At 42.0% G+C, this 12,787-nt stretch overlaps 1 protein-coding gene across 1 annotated transcript in view; it reads right to left on the minus strand.

The window, feature by feature from the left end:
- Positions 1 to 2,910: 2,910 nt before the first annotated feature.
- The window catches only part of SLC6A4 (solute carrier family 6 member 4), a 31,732-nt gene continuing 21,855 nt past the window's right edge, over positions 2,911 to 12,787 (minus strand). The window contains exons 12-14 of the mRNA XM_019650550.1: positions 11,246 to 11,346; positions 7,247 to 7,414; positions 2,911 to 3,313 (exon numbers count right to left, since the gene is read on the minus strand). Coding sequence (XP_019506095.1) covers positions 3,239 to 3,313; positions 7,247 to 7,414; positions 11,246 to 11,346 — 344 coding nt within the window. The 3' untranslated portion in view covers positions 2,911 to 3,238. The remainder of the gene's footprint in view (positions 3,314 to 7,246; positions 7,415 to 11,245; positions 11,347 to 12,787) is intronic.

Consider the following 12,787-nt stretch of genomic DNA (forward strand, 5'->3'; position numbering starts at 1 on the left):
TTTTGCTTTTATTACGTTACTTATGGGGATGACAGGTTGTAGCACAGTCACTCTGAGGAATTTACTGCTCTTATTCCCCATCCCTCCCTGACCAAAAATAAAAAATAATAATAAAAAATAAGAAAAGGGGAGGGTGAAAAATACCCTCTGGTTACTGCTGCGTTTAATGGTATTTTAAGCACCAGCTGTTGATTTATGAGTAAAGAGGCTGAGAAGGGAACCAGGCTTGTCTTGTACCACTGGGTAGCTAAGCATTATCCAAGACGCACGTAAGAACAGCACAGTTAAGCCACTGCGTTCCGTAGTTTTAAGCTTTGCTTTGACAGTGAACGCCAAATCAAGTATACAACAGATAGAAAACTTGGGCCAGTCTTTCCGACTCATCAGAAAGAATACAATTCTAATTCCAGGAGAATCACCTCCCTTTTAAGGGGTGGGGACGTTGTGTGTGAGTTAAGTGGAAAATCATACTGGCACTTACATTTTGAGATTGGTGGCACCAAATTAACAAGCTTAATAAAAAGAGAGTGCTGAGAGGACTCACAGAATAGCTTTTTGCCTGAATTTAAGATTTCATTACTTGGTTTTGGAGCTCTTCTATTGATTTTGAGTTTGTCAAGGTCTTTGCATTCATCTCCAGATGTGGCAGCGAGGGCAATGAGTTTAGGTTACAGGTCATGTGCATTCCATACAACAGTGAAATAAACTTTAAAAGGGTTGTAAGTTTTCTGGAAGGGAGGCAAATTCTTTGGAATTCATTACATATCAATATAGGAAGCAACCTTAATTGAATCACCTCCATGTCTTTGTCTTGTGTCTTATCTATTTCTTACTAATAAAATCATATCAAAAAAATTAAATTCAGTATTTAAATAACTTTGCAAGTCCATTTTTTTATTTTTATGTAAATACTACATTAGATGGAAAAGTTCTTTAAAAAATTATTTTAAAGTCCATCTACCTACTCATCTTCCTTTAAAAAAAAATCCATAGTAGTATTGATAAATAGGAGTCAATAAAATACAAACTATGCAGACAGAGGTTTTGGATTTTTTTTTTAAGTCTAGTGAAGTTTGAAAACTTTTCAAAACACCGAGTCTCTAATTCTGTTTGAAAAAGTAATTTTTTTAAAAAGTTACCTTTGGAGACTGCATAAATGTGTGTGGGATGGGGAAGAATCCATATCCGAATATAATGCAAGTCTTAAAATTTGCAAAGCTATTGACCACTAAATATGCTGCCACTTATACAACCTATCTCCTTTCAGCATGCTATAATAGAAAGCAAAGACAATGGAAATAAGGTAGGAAGAAGGAATGAAAAAGTGAAAATAATGAAGGTAGGTCGGTATGGAATTCTTTAAATCCCCCTCCACTTTTTCTGTACTATTTCTGGAAACTTCTCAGCAGCTATCATCTATAAGGAAAATACCCTGCTGGGAAAAGCAAAGAATCAGAAAGGGAAGGATGCCGGGAGTGGGGGTGGGGAGAGGGGTGTGAATACTAGAAGACGGCCAGGGAAGATTGTTGGAGAAAGGAAGCTGAGGGAGGAAGAACAATAAATGAATAAAAACAGACCTCTGCTATATGAATCTTCTTTCTATAAGATTGTTAGAATTATATTTGATTTAGATAGAGGACTGAAGTGAAATGGGGCTAGATGATTGAGTCCTTTTATCACTATGTTTTATTCCCTTTAAGATTTCGATAAGGAAATCTCACACTACAATGTAAAATTAGCTTCTCTACCTATGCATCTGAGAGTCACAAGCCACTGAACGTCAAATTTATTTGATATGTATTAAGGGTTTTGTGTGGAGTGAAGGGTTATTCCCTTAACCCTTTCTGAATCAGCCTTACTTAGGCTCAATCTTGAAAATTATCTGGAGGGCTCACAATCCTGGTAGTCAACCAGGAAGGATCATGGAGTTGGGGGGTGGGCAGGGAGGGTCCATTTAAGGCTATCCCAGACTCTCCAATTACTTTTGGATTGAGGGTGACCTTGGTATAGGTCAGGGTGCCAAATCTATGTACCCTATAAGCGAGAACTGGATTTATTCTCTCTTCCCAAAGCAAAGTAACCTCAACGGTCAAACTCAGTCATTTGAAGTCTACAGAGCTTAAATCAGATAGCCAACTGAACACCGAAGATGCATTTGTCAATATCCATCTTCAAAGTAGCTCATGGCCAAGCCACAGTGACTAATGAAACAGGCCAGATTTGCATGGGGAACATTATCCTAAATGTTTAGTAAAGAGGGGGTGTGGGAGGGGGAGAGAGGGAGAGAGAAGAAGAGAGAGAGAGGGAGGGAAGGAGAGAGAGGAGGAGGGGGGAAGAGGGGGAGAGAGAGAGAGAGAGAGAGAGAGAGAGAGAGAGAGAGAGAGAGAGAGAGAGAGAGAGAGAATGGCAAGTGCAGCAAATTCTAAAGCCTGGCCCCTAAAGAAAGGTGGGTGAGCTCAAGTAGTGTCACTGGCAAAGGAGAAGGTGGCAGAACATGTGGCAGTAATTAGACTCTTCAAATAATAACATACACATTTGAGTAGGTAGACTTTGTTAATGTAAGAAAAATTAGAGGAAACTCATATAGTTTGTAATGGGGCAAAAGTATTGGGACAAAGATAAGGACACACTGAAACAACAGCATACACAGACACACATGCTCACATGTACACATTATTTTTCAGGTTAATTTCTTACATCTTCCTCTCCTGACTCCACAGCAGCACATGGGTGACAGGGTTCTAGTAGATCCAGCTATAGAATTCTATGCTACTCAGAAAATATATGGCTAGCAAGACAGCATCCCTTTCCTCCCACATGGCTTGATGCATTCGTGAACAGTGAATCCTTTAGAAGCAAACACATGTCAGATACCAGTGATCACAACAAGAAATGATACAGGAGACTGTACTTGATTCTACATGTAATCCTAACTGATTTGTATGGTGGTTTTCATCCCCTCCATATATATGCACCCTCATACATCCAAAATAGTTCCGTTCAGCTGCATCAGAGTGTAACATGGCAAGACATCCAGGAGTTTTCACAGAAAGAAGTGGCCAGAGGCCATGAGAGTCTGGGCACCGTAGTCTTTTGGGACTGTATCCCAATACATGAAGAAGGCCCATCCATTGTCAGGCGTAGCTGGAAACTCATTCACTTAGAGGGAGAAGGCAGGTGTGACTTGTCAGAACTGGAGGAAGAGGTTGGGAAGCCATTTTCCTCTTGTTGAAGCGCTTTATACAGCATTCAAGCGGATCTCCCCACAGGGAATTTCTGTTGGTGTCTCTGGAGTGATACTTTTAATAATACGCTGTTGTGGAGAAAATTTGATGTTATAAGCATTCTTGTAACTTAACAGTATTGAAAAAATATTTCAACATTAATATTAAAATGTAAATAGCATTTTAATGGCATTTAATAGTAAGTTGGAATAGTCTCATTGACTCAGGAAGGAATTCCCAATTTATTCATTCTCGAGTATGGAGAAAATGAATATTCAGGGACTATAAGCATCTGTAAACTAAGAAAGTCATTATATCACTAATGGGAGAAAACTGTGAGCCTTCAATAGAACCTTGGCTGGCCTGTAACATGCCTTTGATGACCTGGGAAAGGGCATCTTTTTCTCTGGACAGGGGAGGCTTCATGTGGCTACACAGGGCTTGGGGAACAGAGTGAGTCCTGGATTCTGCCCCTCCTGCCCCCCCCCAGTCCCCTCAGCCATGCACACACACACAAGCACAGTGCACAGTGCCAGCCACCGTAGCAGCCAGGATATTACTGATTTAGCAAACCCACCTATAAAGGAGTGCTAGTTAGGTCATAGGGGTACAATGGTGCAAATTATCACCTAATTAAATTTAGATGTGACCATTGAGATCGTCAGTTGCTCTTAAAGCAATCTCCTGCTCAGAGGGGAACGGCTGAGAATTTTTACTTCAGAAACAGCTGAGGTGCACAGAAGCTTTAAGACAGATCTGAAATATGCTTTGGCTTGTGTATGAAATATACAGCCTGCCTTGTAAAAGCATCAGGGTGACATGAAGCAGCTCAGGGATGTGGAGAAGGAAAAACAGCAGCACTGCAGAGGCTTAGAAAAATCTTTATTATGGGTACTAGGCTTATGGGGTGATCACTTTGTAAGTTATATAAATGTCTGATCACTGTGCTGTATACCTGAAACTATATAACATTTATGTCAACTGTAATTGAAAAATAAAAATATTAACAGAAAAATATTAAGTTGCTTAGTAAAGTCTTTGAAGGCAAAAGTCTGTATGGTAAGCAGGCAAAATTGGATCTGAAAGCATCTTTTAATTTATTAATTTTAGATGAAGCTCTACTACTTGTCCTTTTTATTTTGGATGGAAAAAGTCCGTAGTCCCCTTAAACCTTTTTTTTAATTTCCTGGTTATGGGAGTTTGTTCTTCTTTAAGGAGCAGGGCCTATGGAATTCAGAAAGGTCCATTTTCATAGTTAATAAATTCACAAAATTGTACATGTTGTGTTCCTGATTACCTTAATATTCAAATACTGAAACTTCACACTGGAAACCCTCTCAAAAGGAGTTGCTGCAGTGCTCATCAGCTCCGTGGACATGTCAAGTCATAAAAAGCAAAATTTCACACACCATCCTTCCTCACAGGTGAGTATGTGACCTGATTACACAGAATTATATCTCACTAATTGGGAACTGGACACAGATCACTCTAATAACTGGTCTTACGTGTTGTGCAGAGAGAGAAACGAGCACTAGATGTATGGTGGAGGCAAGGCCCATGAGGAACCACACTAAAGTAGAACGTTGGGCTTTTATGCCCCCACCCACCCATTCTGCTGCCTTTCTGGCTGCTGAGGCCCCAAAAATGTCAGGCCTACCTTCGTTTTCCATATTCCATATTCCATTTTCTGGTAGTAGTCTGGCCTGGCCAGCCCTGGCCTTTTCCAAGGTCAGACTCTAAGAATAGATCACTGTTGACATCTTCATGAGCCCTTACTTATTAGGGACCATCTTCCGGGTCTCTTTGTGCAGGTTACTAGGGGCTTCTGTGACAATGACCTAACTGAGTTGATGACTCCAACCTTGAGACTTCCAGGCTGCAGGTGCACGTGATATCCATTGAATTTCAGGTGAGCAAGTGGTGGCTCACTCCACACACTCCAACCTTGTGTATGGTCAGGGCCCAAAAGAGTTAATAAATTTACCTTTCTCTTAGTCTTTTTTTTTTTTAACCATACCAAAACTTCATAGGAGGCCCCCCTCCCTCACAGATAGAATATAACAAACCACCAAGTATGGTAGTCACAATGAATTATAGTCCCTTGGGGTTCTTGGCAAAAAACATGGCATGCTTTATCCCTCTCGGATACCAAGCATGCACATGGGTATATGAAGGCTTTTGCGAACTCCTACAGTAAAGAAATCTATTTAACTTGCCTAAATCCAGCATTCTCCAAAATTATTTGACTATATAACCTTTCCCCCACCAACAGTAACACCTATCAATATCCTATGGAACTACTGCTCCTTAAAATAAATTAACAGTTGGGAAATGTTAATCTAGTCCAGTGAGCATATTTTGAAGATGAGGAAACTAAGGCCCAAAGAGGGTAACTTGCCATAGCTGACTAGGCCTTTACCCTCCTGGTCCTCCTTCTCCTTGACTGGCTGTATCATGATGCTTCCTGGTAAACCACCATTCCCCATCTGACGGCCGATGGAAAAGATGGCCCAGCAATCAGCCTTACTTCTATTACTAATGGATCTGAGCTCTGTTAATTATACGTCTTTGGGTGGTATTTCCTTATGACCAACAGGATATTTACAAGAAAGATGACCAAGATTCGAGGTGCAGTCTGTGACCAAAGAATACTGACATTGAATAACCTAACTAGAGTTCCTACCCCTGGACCATCACGACTGCCATAACGGACAACCTCAAGGAACAAATTCAATGACTCTGGGTCTGAGCATGTATTTCAAGCAACACCAGAGCCCAAGGCCCTTTGGGAGGAATGAGGTTGTGATAGGACCAGTTTGGGTATAGGAAATCAGTAGCTCCTCGCAGAGTTCTATTCACTTAGAATTTAGTTTTCCTGTTTGGAAAAAGAAACTTCATGTTTCTCATGAAATGTTTTAGGAAGATGAGTGTGATGGTCTCATGTTTGAGTTTTGCTTCCAAGAGCCCACAGACCAGCCCATCTCAGTTCTTAGGTCATTACTGAGTCTGGGCTCTTCTAGCTTTCCCCAAATACCACCCTTCACCTTTGAGCTCTTCCCCTACAAAAGCACCCACCCACAGACCTGTAAGTGACCTGAACTACTACCTCTAGCAACACAGGATGAAAAATGGCATCTCATCTCTCCCTAACGTCTGGCGCCAATCTCTACACTAGCAAACTGCTAACAGCAAACTGAAGAAAAAAGAAACTTCATCTAAAAGTGAAGGAGCATTGAACCAGGAATCCAAAGACTTGGACTCTGAGCCTCCCTATATTGTGTGTCTTTGGAAAAGTCACTGAAAAAAAGAAATTTGAATAGCATTATTCCCAGCTTTAGCGTCTTTTTATGCTAATAATAGCTGCCCACCTCAGAAGGTATTTTGAGATCATCTACGTGAAGATGCTTTCAAAAATATACAATCTGATACAAACTGTAAGTTTCTGTTATTAAAATTTTTACAGCATATTATTCATTATTGAAATGAGTCTTGCTATAACAGCAACTTTTTTTCTTTTCACTCCAATGGCTTGAGCTAAAACTATGATATTGTTGCCACATCCTTATTTAGTGATAATTTCCAAACTAGCCCTGTCACATTGCTGTTAGGAAACTGACTGTGGACATTTCCCACCGTAATCTCCACTTACATCAAAATTTGGTTATCGCCCCAGACACCATGCCCAACGGCAAGTAAGAGGCAAAGTTATCTGATGAGTTTGGAACGCTACACAACCGCACGCCGCGTGCTGTGGTGCACCCAAATGACTGACTCACTCTTTCACCGTTGTACTTGAGGATTATGGAAGATGCCTCAAGATGACAGTGGCAGCCATTAGAGGTCTACATGGTGTAGGTATCTAAATATATAAGGTTGAGAGCCTCCTGGTGAATTTCATGTGATGGACTTATTTCCTTTAAATAGAGCATAACAAGAGAACCCTTTTCTCCTAAATCAATTACCAGTCTGAACACACACACACACACACACACACACACACACACACACACACTAGCACGTACCTCCTTTAGTGTCCCTGGAGTGACGATCAGCAGGTAAGTCATATATGTGGGGATGCAGATGAAAGACGAGGTTCCTATGCAATAACCCAGGACGATACTCCAGTGAGGATAATTATACTGGAAAAGTCGTAACTGTGGCGGGCTCATCAAAAAACTGCAAATGATGAACTAAAACAAATTCCAAGAAACATGAAAAAATCTTAACAATATCTGTGCAGATAGAGACAGCTCTGATACCACGAACACCAAATGCTAAAGCTAAGATACTTTCAGGAAATTCCCAAAATATGATATATCTTAGGTTGAACTCTGACACGCAGAATTCACCAATTCCTGTGCCTAAGCTGCAGAAACTAGGTATCTTGATTTTCCACCCCACCTCACCCCCACCTCAGCCTCTACAGTGGGGACACCAAGGCCTCAGAACGTTATTGAAGGGAGTTACAGTGCCCCCTTCAGGACAAAGGGGAAGAGATTGGCATTCATCAGGAGTGGTGTGGGCATTCTTAACAGACGGAGGATTACACTGGGTAACCTCTCCAAGGCCCCTGCCAGTCCTAGAATTTCCTATTTCTCTCTGCTTTGCTTTCATTCCCCCCCTGCATTTCTCGGCTGTGATTGTTTTGGTCAGGTGGAAGGTACCTATCTCCAGGAGTGATACTAAGATTCTCAAGACCCAGAGAGGACACGGGCTTCTAGGTCCGCGTTCCTTCTCTCCCCTTTGCTTGAGCTCTCTGCTTTCTACATTAAGTGCCTTCGCCTGGGGTTTCAACAAGGATGGCTCTGCCACGAGTATCTCAACAATGAATGGCTGCCTGCCACAGGCCCTCGTAATAAAAGGAATAATGGAAGGGACAAGCAGCTTAATATGCTTTTCACTTGAAAATTCGGTAAAAAATTCGACCAAGAAAAATTCCACGGTGTGCTTCCAACACTCACTTTATGAGTTCTCTGATTTCAGTCTGGTTTCCAGAGAGAGTGTAAATATCAGTTTTTGCCTAGTAACCACTGTGCCGAAATCGTTATTGCTCTTGATTTAATTTTATTTTATTATTTCATAGTCATAAAGAAGACAGTAATGTAAATTATTTGTGTGGTTAAACATCTATTTATATCTTTTTTTTCTTTGTCTGCAGGTAATAAAATGGGAAATTGTTAAACACCCATCCATCTTCTGAACAGTGTTATCCTAAGTCCAGGAGGAAGCTTTCAAAACAGGAGCCCGGCCAATTGCAAACCCTTCTCTGGACTTACTCTCCTTACCCCCAGGCCCAGCAACTAACGAAGATAGTTTTGAAACAGGGAATGGGGGAGGGGGTCTGGTCAGGAGCCATCCCTGCTGTTAACTTGTCTCATCTTGATGTCAGGTGTGAAATCCAGCGCACTTCAGGGAGACCTGAAGAGCTGGTTGCGGCCAATGTTGCTTCAGAGACCCCACGCGTGTCCCAGCCTATCCTTGCTCATACGCAATATTTTCTTTTCTTTTTTTGTAACTTGGCTTCAGTGAAAAAGAGTATTTTTAGTAAGCTACTCATTGTTTACCTAAGGCAGCTTTAAAAAGCCCAGAGCAGGGGAGCTGTTAAGTAAACCCAGACGTGGAAGATAGATTTGCCTCCTCTTTATCGTGCCCTGGAACACTTGCCTTTAGAGGATGTGAGTACAGCGAATGTCACAGGAATTATGATTAATGTGCGTGAACCCAGATCCATCCGTGGGTTTTTTGGGCACCAAAACTCATTGACAGTCCACCAGGAATCTACCCAGTCTGCTAGACAACCAGAAGTTCACAGAAACGAAAATACTAAGAGCCTGGGGCCAGGATTGGGGTGAGGCATATGAGGCAATCACCACGGGCACAACATTTAAAGGGTGCCAGCATTTTAGTAATCGTGATAAATAATATTTGAGTGCAATGTTTTGAAAAGACAGGGTCTGACAGAGCCAGATCAGGGTGAGGTAAGGGAGCTAAGTCATCCAAGCATAGGGTAGGATCCTGTGTTTATTTAAAATGTTGACATTTTGTTCATCAGGAGTTTTTTTGTGCGTTCATTTTTTAAAAAATATTGCACTAAAATAGCATTTATCTCAGCGACTGAGATTTTGGGGGGCCCCTTAGATCTTACGCCCATGGTGTGCCTCATTGGCCTCCCCCAAATCTCAGCCCTGGACATCATCTGCCCCCTGTGTGGGGGTGACAAGTAAACAAGCACAACCACTTCTTCCCTCAAGGAAATAATCCAGCGTCTCTCCTTCCTTTGAAAAACAAATGAAAGGATTTAAGTGGATTATCGAGAGGCACGGGTAATTATATAAATTAATAACCCATTTATACCAGGACTTCTGCTTCTAGTAATGGCAGGCTTAGTGAGTCAGAACAACCCTCTCACTGAAAACAACAAAAATTTCTGGATTTAAAAATACATACGTTTTTAATTTATGTAAAAGCCACAGCGAGTTGATAAGGCAATAAGGAACTACCAGGCTAAGACCTAGGAAAACGCTGGAGCCCAGAACACACACCAGGGTCACTGGGCCCTGAGGATACCTGCTGCTCAGGACAAAGGTTGGTTTGGGTTTTGGAAACCTCTAGGGTTCAGGGGAATGGAAATCAAGAAAAGATTCTGGGGTAGAGGGAGACACATGCAGCATTGCCAAGGCAAGAATGAGCACATTGTCCATCTTATAGGTTAATGTGAGGGTACAAAAAGGTACAAAAAAATAAAGGGCTGCCCTGAGAAAGTCAAAACAGAACACAAAAAGGAGCTGTCCTTGAAGATGGCCAGTTAGCTCAGTTGGTTAGGGCAGTGCTCATAACTCCAAGGTTGCTGGTTCGATCCCCACATGGGCCACTGAGTTGTGCCCTCCACAACTAGATTGAAACACCTACTTGACTTGGAGTTGATGGGTCCTGAAAAAACACACTGTTCCTCAATAATAATATTAACAATAATAATAATAATAATAATAATAATAAGCTGATCTCAAAGAGGGGGAAGGCATAGCCATATACCAAAGGCAGAGATGTCCTAAGACAAAATGAGTGGCCCAGATACTCCTAATCATTCAGCTGGACCTGAATTGAAGGAACAGTGGCTCTAAAAGATCAGAAAGCACCCCAAAATCAAGTTACTGATAAATAAACGGAGAGCGGTCCCTGCTGATGTGCACGCAGTCACTTTACCTCATGCTACCTCAGCACATTTGGGATGTTAGCAGGGCCCTTATCCATCTTTGGACAAATATCTCCTTCAGACGGACACCAGAAGGAAACACAGGGGCACGTGCAGCAAGGATGAAGTGAACCCTGAACACGTCTTGGCAAATGGGCAACCCTTGGAACTGAACTTTCTCACCCAGGCCCTTTGACCATAAATGGATTCTACTTTTGACTCAGGTCATGCTTGAGGAGCTTTGTGTGGGGCATCTTTAAGAAAATAAACACAAAATTATTAGGGCCCTTCCTCGGGCCTCGTGAGCAGCCCGGTAAATCCTTCTCCAGCCTTGAACCGTTCTTACTTGTCATGTGACCTTGGAACCTTTCCTTAATGTCTCTCAGCCTCCATTTTCTTAAATGTATAGCAAGGTATTCTAACTCCTTCATATAGAATTGTTGTGAGGATTAAAAAAGCAATGGTTGTAAGTTTTGCACAAAGTCTAGCCTGGCACTTAGTGTTCATTAAATGTTATTTATCATTATCACTGAGCAGAGGAGTGATGCAATATGCTGACTCTGTGGTGTTAGAAGAGTGGTTAACCATGGGTTAAATGGTGACTGGGAGGGGACCCAAGAGAGTTTTCTGAAATGCTGGTCATGTGTTTGTTTCTTGGTATGATTTTGGTTATGGAAGTGTGCTTAATTTATAAAATTTTGTTGCGATGTACACTTATGATTTGCACCCTTTACTGTAAATATGTTACACTTCAATAAAATTTATTTTGTATACGTGTTGGCATGGATCTATCGCCAGGGTCAAAAGGAGAAGGGGAATGATAACTCACCAGGAGAAACAGGGGGCTGATGGCTACCCAGCAGATCTTCCAAAACCATCCAGGACTGAAGCCAAGCATTTCCTTCACATCACTGCAGAACTGGGTGATGCCTAAAATCATCCGAAAGAGAAAGATATTGATTGACTGCAAGAGGACATGGACTGTCCTATCCCCTGATTCTCAGAGAGAGAGGCAGCTCTGGAATTTCTCAGAGGAGGGGTTCAAGGGCACCAATCTGGTCTGAAAATGGGACATGGGGGCCTGTCATCAAACTGCATTTTATAGCAAACAATGTTCTTTCTACATAAAGTGAGAAGATAGGTGGACATTTGGAGAGGAACCTAAAGTCCCCTCTTGCTGCCCACATTGCCTTCCTAAGATCTCAGCATATATTTTATTTTATTGTTACTGTAGCAGAGACAGTTAAATGTTGTCTAGGAATGATGAACCGGCTCAACAGAGACTGACTTTGACCATATACTAGAAACTTTCAAGAGAAAATTTTAACCACAACATTGCCCATTCATGTGCCAGATCAAGGTCTTTTTCTCAAAAGTAAATGGCAAATAAATAATAAAAAGAAGAAAGAGGAGGGGGAGCGGGAGGGGGAGGAGGGAAAAAATACACAAAAGCTACCAAATCGCAAAAAAAAAAAAAGAAAGAAAGAAAAATGTGAATGGCATGGAAGTGAGAAGTGAGAACTCTGACTGGTGAGAAATTGAGAAGGGGTGGTGCTTCCCTGAGCATACCCAGCAATTCTCCAGCAGGTCTATGGTGATTCACACACTTTGACTTTGTCTTTGGAATTGCTGATGAGGTGTGGAGGAGTTCTTTTTGAAAAACTGGGCTCCCATGCAACTCAAAATATGGGGCCCCCTTCTTCATACTGTGAGTAATAACAAACATGCTATCGCTGTTTTATTATCATAGAAACTAGGACAATAAATACATTTTCAGAATGAAATAGTCACCTCTTGAGTTTACAGATGAAGAGAGGCATCTCTGAACCCGGCTGTCTTCATTTCAACTGCCTGCACCCTCCCCGTCTCCACCCAGGGGCTCCTGGGACCCCCGCCAATGGACCCAATATCAGCTCATTCTCTGTGCTCCTCCTGGTGGTTTCAGGTTCCATCCCAGGATCAGAGGGGGTGAACTGGGGGTCCCTTCAGGGTAGATAATACAAAGAGGAACTTTCTTGCCTCTTCCCTAGAAGATAAGCTCAGGGCTCTGGAGGGATCTCTTTCAAAATTTAAATTACTGTAACAGTAGAATATGGTACACTCTGCAAATGCATACGCCACGCACTAATTCTTGGTGTTCTGTCCAGTTCTTAGAGCCAGTCAGGGTCTTACACACCCACTGTGGATGAGCTGCAGGGAAGTGTCAGCCTTACTCCACTGGGTAAGATTTTAAACTCAGCAGGAAAAAAAACAACAACGCCCTCCCGAGGGTACGAGCCATCTGCTGTGGAGAGCATGGAGGAGACACTGACCTGTTTCTGGTGAAGTCACTCAGCTGAGCTTACATTACAGACTCACAGGGAAGTGGCAT

The sequence above is a fragment of the Hipposideros armiger genome, unplaced genomic scaffold, assembly GCF_001890085.2.
Source record: "Hipposideros armiger isolate ML-2016 unplaced genomic scaffold, ASM189008v1 scaffold_141, whole genome shotgun sequence".
NCBI classification, from domain to species: domain Eukaryota; kingdom Metazoa; phylum Chordata; class Mammalia; order Chiroptera; family Hipposideridae; genus Hipposideros; species Hipposideros armiger.